The sequence below is a fragment of the Phycodurus eques genome, chromosome 19, assembly GCF_024500275.1.
Source record: "Phycodurus eques isolate BA_2022a chromosome 19, UOR_Pequ_1.1, whole genome shotgun sequence".
Taxonomy (NCBI): Eukaryota; Metazoa; Chordata; class Actinopteri; order Syngnathiformes; family Syngnathidae; genus Phycodurus; species Phycodurus eques.
In genome coordinates this window covers 2,778,820-2,800,954 of record NC_084543.1, presented here as the reverse complement: position 1 = coordinate 2,800,954, position 22,135 = coordinate 2,778,820, and the positions used below count along the sequence as shown (strand labels likewise).

Genomic DNA, 22,135 nt, shown 5'->3' with positions numbered 1-22,135 from the left:
TAACGCACGCCAGTTGGTAAAAGCGTGTCGTCAACATTAGGATCAGGCTGGCGTGACAGCTTCAAGCGAAAGCGTAACTCAACTGAAATGATGATCTTTACGTGGACGACGGCGTTTTTTGGGGGGGTGGGTAATCAGCCTGAAAAAATTCCGGCTTCGGCGGTAGTATAAGACGACCCGTTTCCACTGCCTGCTTTTTCCGCCTTGTTTCCATGACGCTGTTCTATATAAATGGCGTGAAACGGATGAGGTTAACTAAGCAAACCTGTCGATTTTGCGGCTTCAGTGGTAGTAGTAGGGGTAGTCAGAAGTACCTGAAATGCGCCATTTTCTGACTTTTTAGATGTTACTGTTTTGTATAAAAGCTACCAACACAGAATTGGGTGGGGGTAAAGTGGGCCTTTTCAATTTGCCAGATTCAGTGGAAGTATCAGAAGCCCCCTTTTTTTTATGCAGCCTGTGAAAGTCGTCATTTCCTGACTAATTTTTCTGTTCTGTACAAAAGAATGTCGCCCCATTAATTGACCGGCTTTTGAGATCCCTTTTATACAGCTTGCAGAAGCCAGCATTTTTGTATTTTTTTCCCCGTGTCTCTGTTCTTCATAAATGTCTTTTGGGTGAAGAAGTCAACCTGGCATTTTTCTGTCTTTTCAGGTAGTATCACAGGCACCTTGTACGCTGATGCCTGTAAAAGCTTTCATTTCCCTCGCTTTTTTCTCCCCGGCGTCATTGTTCTGTATTATTGGCAGCGACACAGAGTCCTTAAGTCCAATTTACAGATTCAGAGGTAGTAAGAGGAGAGGGCGTCGTACACCGCCGCTTTGTGACGTTTCCCGTGTTACACGGCGTGTTTTCCGGGCTCACCTCGCTCGCAGGAGCGTCCCAGGTATCCGGTGCCCGAGCAGTCGCAGACGTAGCGGTTCCAGCCCTCCCGGCAGACGCCGTTGTGCTGGCACGGGTTGGACAGGCACTGCTTGGGCAGCTCGCGGGAGCACGAGGGCTTGACGCCCACCGCCCGCTGGGCCTCGGCCAGCCGCCGGATGTCTTTGCTCTGGCCGTCCACGAACAGGTCGCGGATGCAGCCCACGTAACCGTAGTTCAACAGCGCCGTCCACACCTGAGGTGAGAGGTTTGGGGGGAGGGGGGGGACAAAACAAAACAATAGTCGCGCTCAGCGTTCCATGATTTTGAGATTTGGCAGTTTCGCTCGGCGATAAACTCCAACTTAATTAGTTGCTACTTTAGCATGTACAAGTCATTCACGTATACAGTGCGTCATTGTCTTTCATTTCAAAATATACAAAAATAATAACAGAGAACGTAGACAAATAAACTGGTTTTATAGAGTGTAATTACTGTATGTAGTAGTAGTATTTGTGTGTTGGATGTGTGCCTTTAAGAGGCGTGGCCTAGTGAGTGACATCAGGAGATGGCGGTTGGCCGGTTATAGTCGAGTGTGAGCGTCCGGGCGCGAGCTGTGTCCTACAGCAGCTCCTTGCGAGTGTTCTCATTTTGTATTGGTGTGTTTGGGCTGTTTGTTCTGCGGCTCTCCTTGCCCACATGCGGGGGCATTATTGACGAAGCGACGGCTCGTTAGTCCAAAAACTTGGCCACTCGTGGGCAGTACAATACAGTCGTGTAAACTACTGTAAGTGACTCAGTAAGCTGCAACGACAGCCGGTTTTCGAAGAGCATATTGTCTGTCTACATGTGTTGCTGCAGCGTTTGTGTTTAAACATCTGTTGCTTCAGCATTATGACATCATCACATAGTTGCTATTCATTCGCTCATCTATGGCATTTCTCTTTATGTGTTAGCATTAAGCTAGCAGACTTTAAGGCAAAGTTATGTGGTTGCTGGTAATTCGGGTCACTCGTATCTCCGGCGCCAGTCTAAAGCTAAAATAGTTTCAGTAAATTCCACTCTCACGCCCACAAATTCTTCTCAGAAGAGTGGAAGCTGTTCTAGCTGTAGTTTCTTTTTTTTTGGTTTTCATTTTTAAGAGTATCCAGGCCGATTTCTGAGCGACACACAAACCTCTGTGGGGAAGATAAGCCCGGCGCGGTCCTCGGGAAGACCGCCGAGGTAAAGTGTGTCGTCCAGGTCCAGGATCTCGCTGTCGCCGGGCGCCGTGTACGCCGTTCGCACGCTGTTCACTGAGATGGTCCCTGAGCGCAGCACAAACATCGCCACAATGACTTTCAGCCACCACCGCCACCACCACCACCACCACCACCACCATCATCATCGTCGTCGTGGAGATGTTCATTGTCATCCCGCCTCCCTCTTTGTACTCCTCCACATGACAAGCGATGCAAATTCGAACCCTCATCAGTGACTCATCGTCATCAGCGGCAGCAGCGAGAGCGCAACGGCCACCATTTTGTCATCAATAAATCATCGCACGCGTAGTTTTAGGCACGGCCGCCGCTAACAATCGAGAAGTAATCAGGGCGGGATGAGAGAAGTGAGCGCGCTGTTTGCAATTACAAAGTCATAAACAATGCTAGTGTATATCGATGTTTGTAGTGTTGGATTCAATAAGCCGCCGTTTGTTTTCTGACTACAGACAGCGGGCAGACAAACAGGATTACTGCCTTTTCCACAGGGGAGCAGCAAAGCAGGCAAATTTTAGCTCGCGCCTCGTTGTGCCAACAACGCCGTCCAAAAAGTCACGCGCGAGGAGAGCGGCGCAAGAGAGAGAGCGAGAGAGACAGAGAGAGAGGGAGAGAGAGAGAGAGAGAGAGGGAGGCGGGGCGCCGCTTCTTCCCAAAACGGACCCCCTCCTGAATCTATTGTCCTGTCTTGTCTCATTTATATCATAACACGCATGAGAGTACTTAATGGATACCAGGAGAGAGGGTGGTGGTGGTGGTGGTGGTGGTGGTGGTGGGGCGGGGGTTGTTGTTGTTTGCACAGTGACGCAGTAAAAAAGTACTGAAGACGAAAAACAGGGAGAGCAAGATAAGTAGGATACATTTGGGTAATCAAATCACATTAAACAATGAAATGAATGCATCAAGAAATTGATTTTGTGACATAAAGTCCATTGAAACAAACAGAAAATATGGCGAATAATGTCAAATAAAATTAAATCAATAGAAATTGAATTAGACAACTAAAGTTCAAATAAATAGATAGATAGGACAAATATGATAAAATAAAGGAAAAAAGTCTAACAAAATACAATTTGGAAAATAAATCAATTGAAATAAAAAATATGGACGGTTAGATTTTGAAAAAACAATTTATGTCGTCCACCGTGCATAAAGTTAAGCAATCAAGTAAAAAACAAAAACATTTGGCCACTATAATCTGTATCATTTGGCAAATAAAGTAAAATCAAATAAAACAGAAATACACAAAATAGAAATAGGTGTTGAATAAAGTCCCCTCAAAAATATTAAACTTAAAAAAATTAACAAATGAAATTTCAAAAATTCCCAAAGTCAAATGTTAAATAAAATAAAATACAGCGGTCCAATTTGGTGAATAATGTAGAATAAAACAGCTAAACGACTCAAGGTAAAAAAAAAAAAAAATAATCAAACCAAACATGGCCCCCCAAAAAACCTGTAAAAGATTCAAGCTATTGAATAAAACTTTCAAGTTAATGGAACAGGACGTACCCGAGCGCCCGTCCCTCTGGAAGTCCACGTGGTACCACTCCCCGTCATTGACCTTCCTGTCGATGGCCTTGGTCTTGGTGGTCCCTGAGCCCATGTCCAGCAGCAGGTAAAGGTGGCCGTCCAGCATCTCGATGGCGAAGAAATCCACCTGAACGCCACACGCAAAAGACGCTTCCTGATGGATTCATCGATGTTCAATTGTTGAACATTTAAAAGATTTGATTCGAATTTATTAAGGCTGAAACACTTTCATTTTCACATTACCGGTGAAGAACATCATATTTATTTCTAGTCTTTCTGTTTAAGTTCATGCTGGGGGGAAAAAAACCTGTTTGGTTTCAGCAGAAATGAAAAGCAAAACTTGGGGGATTAAAATTGGCAAGGTTTGATTTTAAGGCCAAACTTTATAGTGTAGTGCAGTCATGAAAATAAAGAGTCAACTTTCAAAAACGACCAAAACGGAGTTAGCCCACTCTCGTTCTCCCTCGGAGTTGGTTTGTGTGACCTTGACGGTGGGCGGCGTGCGGGGGTCCTTGCGCTGAATCTGCCTGGGCTTCCCGTGGCTGAAGAGCATCAGGCCGTTGGGCTCGGTGGTCCGGAAGTCGAAGGAGATGGAGCCCGCCTTCTTGGCCGCCCACTTGCTCAGCGCCACGAAGGACTCGGGCGTGTCGAAGGTGACGGGATCCAGCGTGGCGACGCTCTCGCACTTGAAGGACACCACGCCGCTCACCTGCGCGGAGGACCGGCGTAATGAGCCATTAGATCGGGCTTATCTGTGACAAAACGCAATCCTTACGGGATTGAAACGGCGCCAGGTTCTGCTCGCGGCCACATTTCAACAACATAATCCCATTTAACGAGAGGATCAAGTCTTTAAAGCTGGCGTACGGTGAACCCCCGATGAACGCGATGCGCACAGCCGTGATCGGCCAAAATGTATAATATACACACATCATACAATACAGTATTGTGGATACACTGTATATTACTGTATACACCACTGCAAAATTCTCAGATTTACTATTTATATTCTATTGTTGTTTGAGTCGATTGAACATTTTTGTTTTCTTCTATAAACTACTGAAAACTTAACCCGCCAATTCCAAATACAAATGTATATTTTATAGCGCATTTCAAGAGTTCACATACAAAAGCCGACCTCCGTGTTTTGTAAATCTGGTAAAATTAATAGTATTTATTTATTTTTTTTAAATATCTGGTCTCCAGGTTAAAGCTCATCATTTTTATTTAGGGTATTCTAAATGAATAAATATTACACCATTTAGAGGCTAATTAGGGAAAAAAAAAAAATCTAACTTTCACTGCAATAGTCTTTCAATGACATCTTTGATGTCATTTCATCTCAAAAGCAGACAACCCGAGAGAAAATCATCATCGACACTTAGTCTTATGCTTTGTAAATAAAATACAGTAGTTTCAGTGTGCTAGAACTACAAGTACCAAATGTTTATATGGTCTCTTAATTTGAACACAATTTGTATTTTTCCTCTTCCACATGCTTGAAACACATTTAGACATATTAAAACACATTGCAAAGGTCAACAAAAACAAACTTCAAGCATAAAATGGATAGAAAATACTATTTGATTGTGCTCATTGTGTTTATGTCTTTTACTGTTCTTCCGGAATTCAAAAAACAGTTCAAATGTGCATCGGCGACTGCAGCTCTTCTTTCCCCACACGGGAAGACATTCCAGTGAAAACATTCCACAAACAAACTATTAGTGACAAAATCTCTCCTTTTCAAATTGAAACAGGTTCTGCTCGCGGGTACATTCCAACAACATAATCCCATTTAGCTAGAGGGTAGCGTCTTTAAAGCTGCTGCGGGTCAATAAAAAGAAGTCTGCAGGAGTTGCATAAGAGGAGAAGGCAATATGGTTGACTCTACCTTCATCTTCGGGTCTCCTTGTTTAGCGAGTCGAGACAGCTCCAGTCGCACATCGTTATTCTTGTACACCACCTTCGAGTTGGGGAGGGGGGGGGGGAGAAAAAAAAAAGCAGATTAAAGGGCGTGGGAGGAGAAAGGATGAAACACGAAGTCACCTTTGAATCACAAAAGATGGAGCCGTTTATTTTGAAGACATCTTTTCAATCACTCATAATTGGACATCGGGGAGTGTTCTTCGATAATCTCCGGTCAATGAAAAAACCTTTTTGCGAGTCCCAAATGAAGTGGATTTGAACCCAGGGATACTACCGACAGCACTTTCTTTGGAAACCGAAGATGAGTACAAGTACAAGCGAGTCTGCGCCAATACCGACTACGGAAACTTGATAATGCAACTACATCTTGCAATTGCAATGAATATATTTGATTCTAACCAAATATTGTTCAAAAACAGACTTCCCTCCAACGTGGCACAAGTTTTACTCAAATATACAACTTGTAAAAGTTGACTACAGACATGCTAACATCAACAGCATTTCTTCTAACAGTTTTGCCAGATATTTGTTTTCTGTTATTATTTTTCTTTTCTTCACACTTGAAATAAAGAATTCATTCATTCATACCGGCCCGGTAAAATAGCAGAAGAAGGTGACAGTCTGCGCCACATACAAATTGCAAATAAATCTTCATTTCCTCGCAGGAATGATGACAGCGTGGCGGTATTAAATATGTAAATGTGGCTGCGCTGGCCCGCTTTAAACGCCATCTGTCTTAATGGATACGTACAGCCCGCATACACACAACTCTCAGTTTGGCACGTCATCTGTCGCCTCGTTTGCTCGTTTGTTTACGACTCTTGCTTGCCATGCGTGAACGAAAGACGCACTCACTCACTGCGCGTGTATTTACGTCTACTCTGTACGCGTTGTATATAAGAATTACATGAGTTGCGGCTTGGCTAATTAGCATGTGGCTAGTCCCTCAATGACGCGCCTCATTAGCAATTCTCTCAGATGTTGAGGTGTCTGAGACTTTTGGTGTGAACCTGCCAGTTGGAAGCGTCTCTGCTTGCGCGCATGCTTTTTTTTTTATATTAAGAGAATGTTGGTAAATCTAAAAAAAAATATATATATATATATATATATATATATATATGTGTGTATGTGTGTGTGTGCGTGCGCAACAGACACTGTAATGACTGTTTGCGAACATTATCAGAGGAAATAATCTTTTACCACCTTCTTTGTTTTTCCCTGAGGGGTGGAATATTTGTATATTTTTTTTTTATCTATTTGGAGAAAGGCACTTCTTTTAAGTGGACAACTTGATAATTAATGGATTATTTTTTTTAAAACCTGGGTAATTCAGGATCAGGATTGAATACTATGGTTAAGAATGGTTAATTGAATTTTAAACGGGCATTCAACTGGACAAACTGAAGTCTTTGCCGCCATTCCCCAACAAAAGAAAAAAGCAATACGCAGAAAGAAAGCACTTGAAACTGGTGAAAGACGGTTTTCGGACTGTTTTTACATGGACGTCAGTGGTTACTTTTCAATTTCACGGCGGCGGACGCGACGTGCGGCTGCATGAGGGATGTTCGAACAGAGAGCTTTGTGACAGGATTACTCCCGTCGAGGGACACGGAATCTATCGTAAGCGACTGAATCAGTCAGATGGAAGATGTAACTGAGCTAAGGAGCATACAAACATATCATTTAAGTTTTGTGTATTGTTTAAAGACCCTGTAAAGAAAATTCAGAGATTTGTCTTTCATACATTAGAAATGTTTGAAGAGAAATTGTGAAAACATGCAAAGACTGTGAAATATGTAGTAACACACTACGCAATTGTGGCCGCTATAACGTTCAACTGTTTTTCCCTATTTCAGTTTTCCTGATTTTTTGGGGGGCGTGGTTAAAAAGCATGAAACACTGGAGTTCAGCATAAGTCGCCCTTCCCCCACCATATAAGAACTCGGAACGCATTCATTCGCGTCAGTGGTTATCCTGCGCAAATGCGATGTGCAGTTAGCTGGCTAGCTATTCCAACAAACAAATCTTTAGATAGTCCGCCGACGTGGCCGCTTTCGAGCGCTTCATCGCCAGCCGTGAATGTGCGCGCGTCACAGAGAAACGGCGGAAGAACGATGGTTGAAAAAAAAAAAAAAAAAAAAAAAAAAAAAAAAAAAAAAAAAAAAATAAGACTTGATAGTCAGTGTGTGAGAGCGCCTCGTTGTCGCGGCGTGGAAAAGCCCTGTGATGACGAGATATATTCCAGCAACTGGAGGCTTTAAGCGGATATATTTTCGCAGCTCAAACATGTATTTTTGTTAAGGCATAAGACCAAGAGAAGCTAGACGAAGCAGCATCCATTTTTCCGAGTTGTCGCAGTGGTTTTGGATTGACGGTTGGCAGTTGAGTGGGGCGTGGTTTCAGCGCATTCAACACACACGCCCACAACGTTTCAAAGCGCAGAGAACGGCCTGCTCTTCAAACCTCATTTTATATACTTGACGATCTTTTTTTTAAGCATTCAAATTTGGCAAAGTTGTTAACAACACTCTTCTCCGCGTCGTGTGAAATTTAGAAGACATTCATTTTCACTTCACAGATACTTCAAGCGGGACAAAGCTGCGTTGATAGCTTGGCGACTGTTTCCCCATGTAAAGCCCTCCCCACCTCTTTCAAACAGCCCATGAAGTTGTTGCTGACTGGGGAGCCTGGCAGGTCAGCCGTGCTGGGGCTCCCTCCCACGTAGAAGAAGTCATCGGATCCCAGCATGGTGTAGTCCTCCTGGGTGTAGCCCGTGGTGGTCAGGATGCCGTCCACCGAGATGGTCACCTACACAACAAAGCACAGGGAAAGGACACGCTATATACTCACACCCAAAGGTGGCGCTAGGCGCTAGCTAGGTGCAGACCAGCCAAATTAGACCCCATTACTCTGGCAACCAAATGTGTATGCGCTGTGGCGGGGAGAAGGCCCGGTTGTTTTGGGGAATTTGTGTGTGTCTGCATTCGATGTAGTGCGGTGTGTAAGCAAAGTCCTGTGACAAATAGTGTCAGACGTTAGGCTGTTGGATGTGAGCCCATCCGTGGAATTTCAGGTTGGAAGGAAACCTTGGAATAGCTGGTTAGGTGGTGTTTTGGGCAGGGCTGTCACTCTGGTTCTGGCTACCGTGTCAAATAGCGCAGCTTGTTGGTGTCATGGTCAGTGTACAGGTTACTGGTGTCAGAAGTGGCAGTCTTGGTTCTAAGGCTGTCATTTTGAAGGACCCAATAATTCGACCGTTGACCCAATCCAGTAGATTTGGGTCAGAATCTGAGTTGAGAGTACGCATTCAGAGTTTGGTGTCACAAGTAGGATGGTAAACTGCGACACGAGGCAGACTCTTGCTGTCGTTTTTCAACTCAATAGACCCAGGATGAAATCTGCCTTTGGAATCTGGAGTTTGGTGGTAGAAGTGGGATGGCAAGCCGTGGCAAGGAAGGGTGAGACAAAGCTATCATGCCCCAGAGTCAGGATGATTGGTTCTGTGGTCTTGTTCAGATTTATCAACCCAATGGACTTAGGTTCAAAAAAGGGTTGACGGTACTTCCTAAGAGTCTGGCAACGAAAGGTGTCAGAAGAGGTATGTAAGGCATGAAATGAGCCCACCTGTGAAAACGGGAAGTAGTGAGACAGAGCTACCATGCCAAAGACGCAGACTCTAGGAAAAGATTTTTCAAGCCAATTGACCAAGGATGAAATCTGGCAATGAGGCATCTCCTCCTCAGCGTTTGGTGTTGGATGGTACAGTATCCTGTGATCTGGGCGGCAAAGTCTACCATCTCACACTTTAGGGCTGATTGGTGTTGTGCTCATTGTACAGGTTTCTCAACCCAATAGACCCGGGTTTAGCCGGTTGTCGGAAGTAGCATACCGTGAGCTAGTCCGACTCCTAGAAGGGAGAGGCGGTCTGTGTGATCTAGGCACCGTGTCAAATAGCCTCGCTCTTAGCTATCCTGGTAACCCTCTCTCACAAAACCAACAGACATCTCAGTTGAAGTTTCTCCTCCTCAGAGTTTGGAGACAAATGGTCTCAGAATTGGAATGTTAAGCCGTTGCACAGTCCCACTCATGAAGGGGGAAGTAGCGGGCCGTGGTCTCTTAGTTGTGGCCAATATTTCTCAACCTAATGGTTATCATCTGGATAGAGAGTACTCCTCCTTAGTTCTGTGAAAAATTATTTCAGAAGTGGGATAGTAAACTGTGACACAGTGCCATTGCAGAAGGGGGAGGTAGCCTCTCACTTAGTTGTTGTGATCAAGATTATTCCACCTCTATAGACAGGTTCCAATCTGAGTTGAGTGCAATCCTCCTCAAAGTTCTGTGACAAATAATTGTGGCAAAAGTGGGTCAGTTAGCCATGACACAGTGTGACAGAGTAAGCTGGCCAGCCTGACTCTTAGTTGACAAGGATTTCCAACCCAAAAGACAGAGATTCTTATCTGGGTCAAGGGTTTTCCTCCTCAGAGTTTGGCAACAAATGCGATTGTTAGCCGCGATGGAAGGATCTGACTAGCCTGGCTCCTAGCTGTCGTGGTAACCCCAAGAGCCGAATCTAACTTTAGTGAGATGGTGTTAGAAGCAGGATTCTGAGCTGAAAGGAAATCTGTTGTGACACCAGTTGGGACAGGCGACCCCTGCCTGTCCCGCGACACTAAATGTTGAAATGTGTACCACTGGACCACTTGCAGAAGCTAACCAGAACACGCTAGTACACACTCCTCCACCATTATTGATCTTGGGGATGAGAAACCATGAAGCGCTACGGCAGATATTCATGTCCACTACAAGGGTCACTTTGTCAGCCGACGCTTTAACAAACACTTGCCAGATTACCAGAAACGCTGACTCCACACCTTTGCATTAAAAGCTCTTTGTCCCGTCGGTGATTTGATTTACTCGCCCATACAACTCGCTCAACACACAAGCAGCCCATTTTGCCATCAAACAGACTCCGATCCTGTCACTCGAAGGCCGTTGTTAGTAGTCCTACTGTTTATGTAGCAGGCGTACGGTGTTAGTAGAATCTCCACAGGCTTCTTCGTGCTAGTTAGTGGTGTCCGGTTACTGAGGTTAGGGTTGATGATGTTAGTAAGCTGCAATGGTGTTAGTGTGTTGTTAGTTGCGATGATGTTGTTAGTGGGGTTTGCCATCTTGGGGGTGGGGGATTGTTTGTTTGTTTTTCAGCTCAGATGACACCCTGACGACGAACACACACTTTTTGATACACACATATACACGCTTGTTAGATGGGTTACGGCTCATTCCACGAGGCGATATATAAACATGCGGCGTGGTCGCTCATTCCACATGCACAAAGAGGATGATGGGATGACGGGAAGCATGCAGCAGCAACTCGGAAGACCGGAAACAAAAATGATTCAAGCTAGAAGCAGCCGCCTTTCTCATGGCCAATCCTCAAAATGATCGTCAAACTTTGACGCCATTCTCGGCCCATCTGCTTAGGATACCTTCTTCCGATTTGGGCTCATTTGGGCGAATTCTCGTGTAGGATTTGAAAAACCACAAAGCCTGGCATACGTCCAAAATGGCTGCTTCGCCCTAAAATGAATGGCCTGTCGCGGTTCCTTAGACATTTGTGTGCGTTCTATCGTGATGACCGCCTCAGCTAATGTTGATTAGTGAAACTAGCATCGGGGGCTGATCTTCTTTGGGAACTTTCAAGTGCGGCGCGAATGAGTGAGCGACTAAGAAGCCATGCTACGCCCGCATTTGATGGCATAGGCAAAAAAAGCGTCACAATTTAGTTCTGAGTCTTTTGTTTAGGATTATTGCTTCCGAGTGCGACTCATTTGTATAAATTCCCTAGTAGCTTTTTTTTTAATTTTATTTTTTTTAATTTATTATTATTATTTTTTAAAAGGACGAGCTCCAGAATTCGCTGCTAAATGGCTGCTTCAAAACAAAATAACTGACTTCCAGTTCATTTTCGAGCATGGATGCTTGAGACTTTTTTCCAAGCATCCTGTTATGCGAGCAAAACTTCTAACCAATTTTGTGTTGATTGCTGAAACTGTAGAAGGAGATTTATTTATTTATTTTTTAACTTTGAGGAGGGGGCAAATGAGTGAGAGACTATGACGACATGCTCTCTCCACATTAGTTGTCATTGGCAGAAAAGCATTTGGGCAAATTACTTGCATTATAACAACGTGACAAGATTTCCCCCAAATGAGGTCCGACAATGGCCACTTCAACCTGAGAATTTTGAAAACCGGATGATGGCTTCCATCGAAATTGAGTTGGGGTTTCTTTTTGTGTCGGAAAAAAATGCACTCTTTGCGGAATGTTTTTGTGTGATATCGCCTTTACAAAATCTGGTCAAAAACGTTTTCAAATGAGAGTAAAACAAGATAACGTGGTGATTTTCCAACATATCTGATTGACCCTTTTGTTTTGGCTGCTATTCACGGAACCCCTTCTCTGATTGGCCGACAAGTTTCAGTTAAAAATATCCACCAATAAGCTCGTAGGGCCAAAATTCCAGTGCCTCAAAATGCCCTAAAAACTCAACTTAAATAGGGCAAATGAAACATTATTCGTGAGAAGAGCAGTGTGGGCAGTAGAAAATTTCAAGTACTTTAGCGATCCAATTGTTTAGTTTTTTTGAAAATGTATTTGTTATAAAGGATTTTAGAGACATCTGACGTGCTTATTGCATGTTTTTTTTTTTTAGAAAATTCCACAAAGATCCCGCTCGCTTGTCACTTTGCTACTTGTAAGCATTCATCCCAGCACGAGCCCGGGAATTGGTCGCTAAACAGCTGCATAAAACCAAAATGGCCGGCTTCCTGTCCGATTTGGGGAATGGATTCTTGGGACTTTTTCGTGCGTCCGGGCGCGATAGACACGTCCGCCTAATTTTCTACTGTGTGGTGGAACTTGTGTCGGGGCTAATTTTCTTTCAAACCTTTGCTGATGCCGTGCTCCGCCCACATTAGATGGCCTAGGCAAAAAAAAAAAAAAAAAAACTTTTTTTTTTCCCTGTTTGGAGTACATTCTTCCAATTCAGAGGAGTTTTAGGGGTTCGCGTTGGGGACCCCGAAGATAAATACATTTGCAAATAAAACTGACGGACTCATGAAAAAAAAAAAAAAAAAAAAAAAGGCCATGATTTCATCAGAAGAATAAAACTAAACACAATTCAAAGTGGGCCACCACGCCACCTAGTGCTCGGCCTGAAAAATAATAAATCAGGAAGGCAATCATTTTTTTGGGCATGCAACAGAAGAAGTGCGATGCTGGGATGCAGGTGAGCCATGAGCCAATCAGAAGTCATGAGACAAAACAGGGGAAGAGAAAAGGGGATTAAGAAAAAAAACATGGCAACAAGAGAGGAGTGGCGAGAGAGATGGGTGAGGGAGAGATTGGGGCTTTTTTAAGCTTTAAAAAAAAAACAAAGAATCATTACCAACCGTACTTATCCTTTTACTGCTTACTTTTTTGTCGTTGTAAAAAGGAAATAAGACACGGGGGGCAAAAGCCAAACTAAGAAACAATTAGAATGGTATCTACCGAACAATGGAGTTTGTTTACCATAGCGTGTCCAATGCCTGAGTGCTTTGTAGGAGAGGGGGGAAGAAAGGAAAGCAAACAAAAAACTGTGAACAGAAGGAATTGGACAAAGAAAAAAGAAAAAGAGGAAAAGCTAGAGAAAGAAGGCCCTCTGGTGAGGAGTGGTTTCGCTAGGAGAAGGGCACAGGTTAGGTTAGTAGTATGAATCATTCCATGGATGGTGTTAGTTAGTTCCGCTAGCAGGTTAGTAACAAGTTAGTAGTCACACGTTAGTTGTAGTAGTAGTAGCAGCAGCCACTCACTCACTCGCTGGATGAGAAGACGCACTCACCTATGAGAGCTGCTGGACGGCTGCGAACTAAAACAATGGCGGCGTGGACCACAGACTACTTAGCGGGGCTTCTACATTAGCATTAGCGTCCACTCGTTTGGGCCTCCGAGTCCCCGGCGGCAGTCACCGTCGTGCTCCAAAGTCAAATACGCAGTGGAAATGCACGACAAATGACTCTCTCTTCTGATGCCGTACGGCTTGGGATTATTTCATCACCGTTCCTATTCAATATCGATGACAAGCCAAACATGGCGGAATTTGCGCTTTCCAAAGTGTGCTCTGACTACTACCTTTTTTTGGTTGTTGTTGTTAATTCGTGATCTTATCTTTTTCGAGTGTAATGGTGTATTTTTCCTTTGTACGGTGCCAGCTGAGGGGATTTTAGCATCAGAAGTAAAATGATTTTTGACAAATTATAATCCCAATATACAGTGTTTACTTGTTTTTTAAAGCTATTTTAAAAGTTTCCATTAAAAAAAAAATCGAAATTTTAAGTTTTAACTTCTCTTTACATTAAAAATTTACAACTCCCAAAAAATTGCAATTATTTTTTTCAAATTCATCAATCCATTTTCTACACCACTTATTAAATACAAACGTAAATATTTAAAATTTGTACACTTTTTTAAAGTGGGGGAAAAATCTCAATTAAAAAGTATTTAACAATTTTTTAAAAAAGTTTTCAAACCTGTTTTTATAAAAAATGTAAGGAAATAATCTTAAACATTGTATAAATTTTTTCAAAGACGGTAAGAAAAAAAAATCGAAGTTTAACGAACATTTAACAATTGTCACTTTTTTAATTGATTGTAAATTTTGAAATATTTGTATTACTTTTCAATATTACTTAATTACTTACCTAATATTACTTATTTCATTATTACATTGTAAAATTTAATTAAAACTTTTTTTTTTTTTTTTAAAAAACGTCCCACGTGGGAAAAAAAGAATTTAATATACAGCTCTGTTTGTATCTGGAATTTGGGAACTTTGTTGTCAGTAGCGTATTAAATAAAACAAAAATGTTCAAGCTACACAGAAATCTGAGAAACTAATCATTTTGCCGTGGTCTCAAATTTTCTAGAGAATGTACATGTATACAATAGGAGTATCCTTAAAAATATAATGAAAAAAATATATATATACAATTATATATATATATATATTTTTTTAAAATTGATTTTATTGATCAATTTCCTTAAGTTAAAAAGTCTATTTAGCCTGGCATTCTATCCACAACCGATTCCACACAATTGTCAAAATTCTTCAGAATCAATTGAGCGAGGGCCCCAAGAGTCCTTGGCGGAGGCAAGCGCCGTCCGACCGCTCTGGTTTTACGTCACTAACCGCGTACGGGAACGGCCCGCCCGTGCGTTTACCTGTCTCAGGTTGCGGGTGACCTTGACGTCGTGCCAGGCGTTGTCGTTGAACTTGCCGTTGACGGGCTCCACCAGGGCCTCGAAGGCGCCCGAGCCCAGGTTGATGACCAGCGACACGGCGCCGTTCTTCAGCGCTAGGTTGACGTAGTCGGCCGACTTGCCCGTGTGCAGCATCAGCCCGTTGCGCTGCAGCGTCTTGAACGACAGCGTGATCTCGTCGCTGCTCGACTGGATGGGGTTGGGCGACAGGTCGTAACAGAAGAACTCGGAGCCCTTGAAGGTGGCCACGTAGTCATCGCGTGCTGTCGGAAGAAGAAGAGAAGAAATACTCGGTCACGTTTCGTTTTTTCGTGACATGAGCAAGTGATTTTCCTTCTGAACTCAAGATTTGATGATGAAACACAAAGAAGGCCGTCACATCGAAGCTGCAGCAATATCAGTCATACAATATATGCCCGTGAATAGGGCTGGGCCATAAATCGATTTAATCGCTAAATGTTTTTGTTTTGGAACACCCCCCCCCCCCCCCCCCAAAAAAAAATATTTTAAAAAGTAAGGCAAGAGGAGGAACAAAAATACATTTTTATTCCAAAAACATAAGTTAAGAAAACAAGCCAAAATCTATTTTTACCAAAAAAGTAAGGTAAAAATACAAACACATAATAACCACATTCGTACACAGGTTGCCGATGGTCATGCCGATTCACCCAACAGGCAGCGAGCTGCCATTGAACAGCCAGCCAACTCTACATGCTTATTCGCTGACGCCCATGTCGCTCACCAGACATGGACAAAAATAATACCTGCACCTCACATGCACGTTATTGTGTTTAATAATGCAAATTTAATTTGAAAGCCTGATTACTTGATGAATCGAGGGGGGGTTAAAAGACGGGAGACTTGCTCATTGGGTGCTAACTTGTACTGCGTAAGAAAATTAAATTATTATTATTATATATTTTTTTTTAAATAAGACAACATAATGATAGTGATTAGTACATTTCCTGAGCCACGTCGCCTTCCCCCCACGCGATATGCTCCGAGATGACAAAATGGTGGGTGTTGATCCGAACCAGCCAGAGAAGACAAAGCTGGGGAAATATTCTTTAAGACGATCCAAATGTTTGCTATTGTCAAGAAAATCCTCACTGACGAATAAAACAAACAAAACAGACTTCCGGCTATGGCGCTAATTGTAGCATGGCGCGGCGCGTAAACAAGCTTTGATCGCTCACGCGGGTTTGCGGCTTATGCCGAACGGGATGGCGTGCGCGAGATGAGTCGCGGGCGCCTTATGAAGTCGTTACGACAGCCGCGCCACCTCAAGTCCGGCGCTCGCGCTTGATAAAAAAAGGACACTCGACCAAAGTCTTTCTTTGAGATTTTAAAATGGATAAAAATTGGGGGGAAAAATAACTATATTGATATTATTTGATTTTATATATATGTGTATGTATACACATACAATGTACTGTTAAAATTAAAGAAAAAATGTAAATAAAAAAAAACATCTTTTTTAACAAAAACTTGAGGAAAGAAATACCAATGACATTTTTATATTGTCTTTTATTTATATAAAAAAATAATTCCTTTAAATAAACTATTTTAAAAAATGTTTTTTTTCTATCAAAATGAAAAAATCCAATTTAAAATAAAATATATCTTTGATATATTTTGACATTGTCTGGTTTTCTTTTTATTTATAACAAAACTGAACAAAAGAAATCCATTTTCATTACCGCTTATCCTCACGCGGGTCGCGGGCGTGCTGGAGCCCATCCCAGCTATCTTCGGGCGGGAGGCGAGGTACACCCTGAACCGGTCGCCAGCCAATCGCAGGGCACATACAAACAAACAACCATTCGCACTCACATTCACACCTACGGGCAATTTAGAGTCTTCAATCAACCTACCACGCATGTTTTTGGGATGTGGGAGGAAACCGGAGTACCCGGAGAAAAGCCACGCAGGCACGGGGAGAACATGCAAACTCCACACAGGCGGGGCCGGGATTTGAACAGCGGTCGAAAATAAAATGGAAAATCCAATGAAAATAAAATATTGTATTTTTATTGTACATATCTATGAAGTGTTTTTTTTTCTAAATTCCCAGTTGCTTTTCAATGTCTTTTCGTTTACAACAATAAAAACAATCCCATGATATAAAAGTAAATATCTAAAAATGAGCTCTCCCAATTTAAAAAAACATTTTTGAAAAGCTCTCTTATCAAAATTAAAATGGAAGAAAAATAATCAAATTTAATGTTCGTATTATTTTTTTTTTATTTAACGAGAAAAAAAATCCCAATAATTATTTGAATACTCATAGAAAAAAACAAATAGGGCCACCAGTTTGACACCTGTGATCTACAGGGAAAATGAATTGATTAAATGTAATCATTTAAAATTGTCTCGCGAGACTCTCAGCGAACGCCGCGACGGCGAAGGACGCAGCATTAACGGCCAATTAGGATTCACTGCCACGAGGAGGCGACCAATGGCGGCTTACCTCGCGCGCCATTGGTGACCCCCAAGGGCATTTGCCCAAGGTTTAGCAATCCATCATCCTTAAACTCTCGGGTCTGTTATCTACTCGTGCGCGCACGCACATCTGCGTGGAAAAGTCATCGCAATATCCAGCGTCGCATACACAAGCGAGGACGACATGTTTTCCCGCGCCTCCGGCACGGCCGCCATCTTGCGAACGGGTCGGGCCGGGGTAAGAGGAGGGCGAGCCGCTTAATGAATCGAGTGAAGTGTAATAGGTTGTCACGGCTGAGCTGCAGAAGAGCGCTCGAATGGAAATGGGGCCGCACTCCAGTCAGTAGAACGGACAGAATAATGAAGAGGAGGACAGAGAGGGGGGCGCCACTGAAAATATGTCACAATTCAAACGGCAATTATGGCAAATTGGCTTCCTTTCGCCTGAAGATGAGGGAAAAGAGGAAGGATGGGGGAGAAGCAACACGTCGCCTGCCAGTCACACTTGCTGATTACCAAGTGCTGCTGTTAATTAACTATCGTGTGTGTGTGCAAGACAACTATTTTACTTATTTTTGTATGCTTTTTATGTGTTCCTGACATCCTGAAACACATTTGTTTTTTAAATGTTTACATGTTTAGTTTCAATGTTTTTTTTTTTTTTTTTTTTTTTTTTTTTTTTTACAACTGGAAAAAACAACTCAATAATTTCATGTGAAATGAAATACTCAATTTTCCAAAGTCGCAGACAGCCACAGCAGAAGGATGAAAGAGCCACGTGCGGCTCTGGAACCGCTGGTTGAACACCCCTGGTCTAGGGGAACATGAATTGATTAATTATTATTACATTGTTATTGTTATTTATTTTAATCATTATATTCCGACCAGCATGTTTTTTGGGTGTCTGTAAATATTGGTGTGTTTGTCAGAAAAGTTATTACCAAGCCAGCGACGTGGGTTAGTCTTCCCTGACAGTGACACACACACAAAGAGAGAGACACACACACACCAATAAAGATACATTTCTGAGTCGCACCCCGACTGTAATTTACAGTCGGGATGCGTCGTTAGGTTTGCGTGTGTGGCGCGCCTCTCCCGCTAATTTACGCACACGGACGGGAGCGCACGTAAAACATCCGCCGCGCTCGCTGACCCCGAAACGCTCACACTTCCTCTTCCCGTTGCAACTCCTCGCATCCGAGCGCCCATGCAGCATATGGAATGGCGTACGTGTACGCAGACACAAAACACACGCACGATTGGCGCACCTGACGCGCTCGCTGTAAGCGGATCAGCTCAGATGAGTAAAGTAAGTCATTATTGGCTCTCATGAGGAATGACAGAAGAGTTGAAAAAAACAAAACAAACAATTAAATCAGGCCCCGACACCAGTTTCCCCGACAGACACCAAATTGGGTGGGCGGGTGTGTCGCAACAGGATGCACTCGAAAGTCATCAATCCGAATTCGCCCATTTGGGTTTGAAGCCGACCGAGCCCTGCTGCCAAAAGCGAAAATCTGCGACTGACTGACACACCACTCATAAGGGGTTTGTAATTGCAAATAGCTGCCCCAAGATGGCAGCAAAGAAGTCCAAATGGAGAGGATCATAAAGCACCAACACTATGCTTGCTAGCATGTCGCTGCCATCAGGTGAAATCCTCGCATTTCCACAAAACCGTCACTTTTAAGGAAACAAACAAATAAACAAAATACATTATTCATTACATCGTCAAAGAGAGCGAGCCAATTTCAACACTGTAGTTTAGTCAAGAATTTGTAAAACTACTACTACTACTACTACTTGTGGGGACTGGCCAATAGTATAGATTTGAGAAAACTATGAAATTGACCAAATTTGAGAATAGGAGTTTTCCATACAATGTACACAATCTTGAACCCTTGTTACAAGTTTTTATGTAGCGGGACAGCGACGACTCATGTCAGACTCCAAAACGCGTCCCATGGCGTCCCCCCCAAAAAAAAAAAAAAAAAAACAAAAAAATTAAGAAAACTGAAATGACAGTTGAACGCTTTGTCTCCACAATTGAGTGGTTCGTCTTTGCACGTTTTCAGCAATCATCTTCAAACATGTCTAATGTATTTAGAAACAAAGAGAAGACGGGCAGCGAAGTAAAACAAACCATAAACAGGCATACTGGAAATTAGCAAGGTAAATACTTTGTCGCTTTCTATCTCGTACATCTTTTGCTCCTGCTAATTTCTCCCCGTTTCCACGGCAACAGGGTGTTACATTTTTTTTTTTTTTCCCAGAGAGACAAAGAGAAGGTAATTGAGTGAAGCGCACATTATCATGGACAGCTGTACTAAAAGTGAATTAAAGAGAAGATGAGTAGCGGAGTGAATCCAACCATATCGTTTGCGCAACTGCTTTTCTCGGGTTTTAAAAAAAATAAATGTTTGAAGTGTTTTTTGTTTTGTTTTTTTGAAGTACAGTTACTTACTGTAATGCCTTCGCATGTGGGAAAGGATGAGCTGCAGTCTGCGATGCACTTTTAGGTGTGTATTAAACGGGACAAACAGCCAAACACACAAATGTAAAATGAAAACACTCGCAGGGAGCAAGCAGCTCTATTTTGTATGGATATCTGCTTATGACAAAACGTGTTTCTATTTATGCTTGAATGTGAGAACTTAAATTATCCTCCATCCGATATAGGGCTCACGCTACACAACTACACGTCTAAGGTAAAGTAAACATCCATCCATCCATCCATCCATTTTCTGAGCCGCTTCTCCACACTAGGGTCGCGGGCTAAAGTAAACATACTTAGCTAATTTAACATAGCCTACCACCGCTAGTCAGAAGGAATTGTAATACCGCCACCGTAGTCAAGGACAGACACAGCTGCCGGTGTATTTTCAATGGTTTTATTGAACAAAGGTAACGAAATAAACACAAGCCCGTAGTCACACACAACCTGCCGCTTGCCACAACTGACGGCAATTCACGCAACGCAACGCAACGCAAAGCGGCTGACGGTTAACGGTCTACACGCTCATTGGATGATTCCGACCTCCCTTGACAGCCCAGGCCCTGCCTTTTAAAGTCACACGCATTCAGTCACAGATAGGCGTGAAGATGGCGACCCCAACCAATACCGGCACTTCCCTATTTTGACACCATATACACAAAGCTTGAAAATATACGCATACAAATAATACAGTGAATATTTGGTCGGGGGTGGTCTGGAACGTAACGATAAACGAGGGATTACGGTTCTGTACTCCCAAAACTCCCCATCTTGCCATGCCAGAAATTAGCAACCCGTTTGGCAATCCATACCGGAAATGTCGAGGTGACAAACTCAGCTACTTCTCTGTCTTGCTCTAATGTCTCCACGTTTCCACGGCAACCGGGCGTAGCAGTGTTTTTTTGGGGTGGCGAGAGAACGAGGCGGACGGAGAGAGAGGGTGATTGAGAGAAGCGCACATGATCGCGGACAGCTGCGCTGAATCAAAATGGCCGACGGAGGGACACATCAGGGGAGCGCACGTGACGCCGCACCTGATGGCGGCGAGGTGTGTGCGTTTGTGCGGGGGTGGGAGGGGGAAAAGGGAGAGAAAGGTTGTTGGCAAACAAAATGGAGACGGAAGAAGGAAGGGAGGATGGAGAGGTGGAGCGAGGGAGGGGAAAAAAAAAAAACACTGCTCCATCTCCAGTAAATCCCAGCGTGGCGAGCTTCAATCATGGCACCCCTGTCATTCTGGAGATAGCACATTGCAAACCACCCCCCCAGCCGCTTCTTTTTAGCCCACGATGCAGTTCTGCTATCAGCCGGCAACACACACGCACGCATGCACACACGCGCTGTCCAAGGCGTTCCTTCTTTAATAACCGGCAGGTGGATTAACTACGTGCTTAACTAGCGCAAACAGATATACGAGCAAAGGCTTGAAAATGTATGCAAATGTATGCAAACATATGCGTTGCAGTTAAACTGTTAAAAAATAAAAAAATAAAAATCAAGGCTGTCAGAAGCCACTGACTGGCAGCTGCTCGCCGAGAAGGACGTCGGCTAGCACACCGCGCCGTGCGGGAAGATATTGCGCGCCGCTGACAGATTGGCTGTCACCGACGTCTTCTTTCCACTTTCCTTATACCGAAAGCTTTTATATGCCGGCTATAGAGCAAAACAAGAAAAAAAAAAAAAAAAAAAAAAAAAGTTCAGATTTTTGAAAGGGCTTGAACTTTTAGTCATGTGACCTGCCGATATTTTAAGACGGCACACTCGCTCTAATGATGAATAGTTACTTTTTTTTTTTCTTGGTACCTCTTCACTGCACACCAAAAACAAAGTCAAAGAAAAAGCAAAATGCGTATTCTTTATCCTCTACGTAAAACGACTAATATTACTGCAGCTTACAGGAGTAACGAAACACTTCCCCGTTTCATGGCATTTCCATTCATTTTCGTGGGAAAGATGATTTGTGGCATACTGGGAACAAGAAATTATGTTGAAGTGAGGGGAGGAGTTTCATTTAGTCAGGCCATAGCTTTGTCTCATAGGGGAAAACTACTTTGCCGCCATCTTGTGACATGTATACGCAATTCCGAACCTTTTTGGGTGGACGTCAATTAATTTTCGCAGTAAAAAAAAAAAAAAAAAAAAAAAAGCACAGCGATCGCCCACTGATGCTCGTTGCATGCGTTATGGCTTTTCATCAGCCATAAGGCCGCAAGCGAGCATTATGTGACGAATTTCCACTTTTTGTTGTCATGCCCGAGGTGACTCGGTTTGTCAGCAGCTGATGGAAGTGTAACGCTGAGTAGCGCTGATTAAAATGGCCGCTATC

General features: G+C 43.1%; 1 protein-coding gene across 20 annotated transcripts in view; it reads right to left on the bottom strand.

The window, feature by feature from the left end:
• The window catches only part of nrxn1a (neurexin 1a), a 92,671-nt gene that overhangs the window by 35,447 nt on the left and 35,089 nt on the right, over positions 1-22,135 (bottom strand). For 15 of the 20 annotated variants that reach the window (XM_061706723.1, XM_061706721.1, XM_061706730.1 and 12 more), the window contains 8 exons: positions 14,838-15,139; positions 13,149-13,172; positions 8,223-8,384; positions 5,542-5,613; positions 4,135-4,359; positions 3,630-3,777; positions 2,038-2,168; positions 865-1,117 (listed from right to left, as the gene is read on the bottom strand). In XM_061706723.1, the coding sequence (XP_061562707.1) occupies positions 865-1,117; positions 2,038-2,168; positions 3,630-3,777; positions 4,135-4,359; positions 5,542-5,613; positions 8,223-8,384; positions 13,149-13,172; positions 14,838-15,139 (1,317 nt within the window). The remainder of the gene's footprint in view (positions 1-864; positions 1,118-2,037; positions 2,169-3,629; positions 3,778-4,134; positions 4,360-5,541; positions 5,614-8,222; positions 8,385-13,148; positions 13,173-14,837; positions 15,140-22,135) is intronic. The other 5 variants (XM_061706725.1, XM_061706734.1, XM_061706738.1 and 2 more) reach the window with 1 other exon arrangement.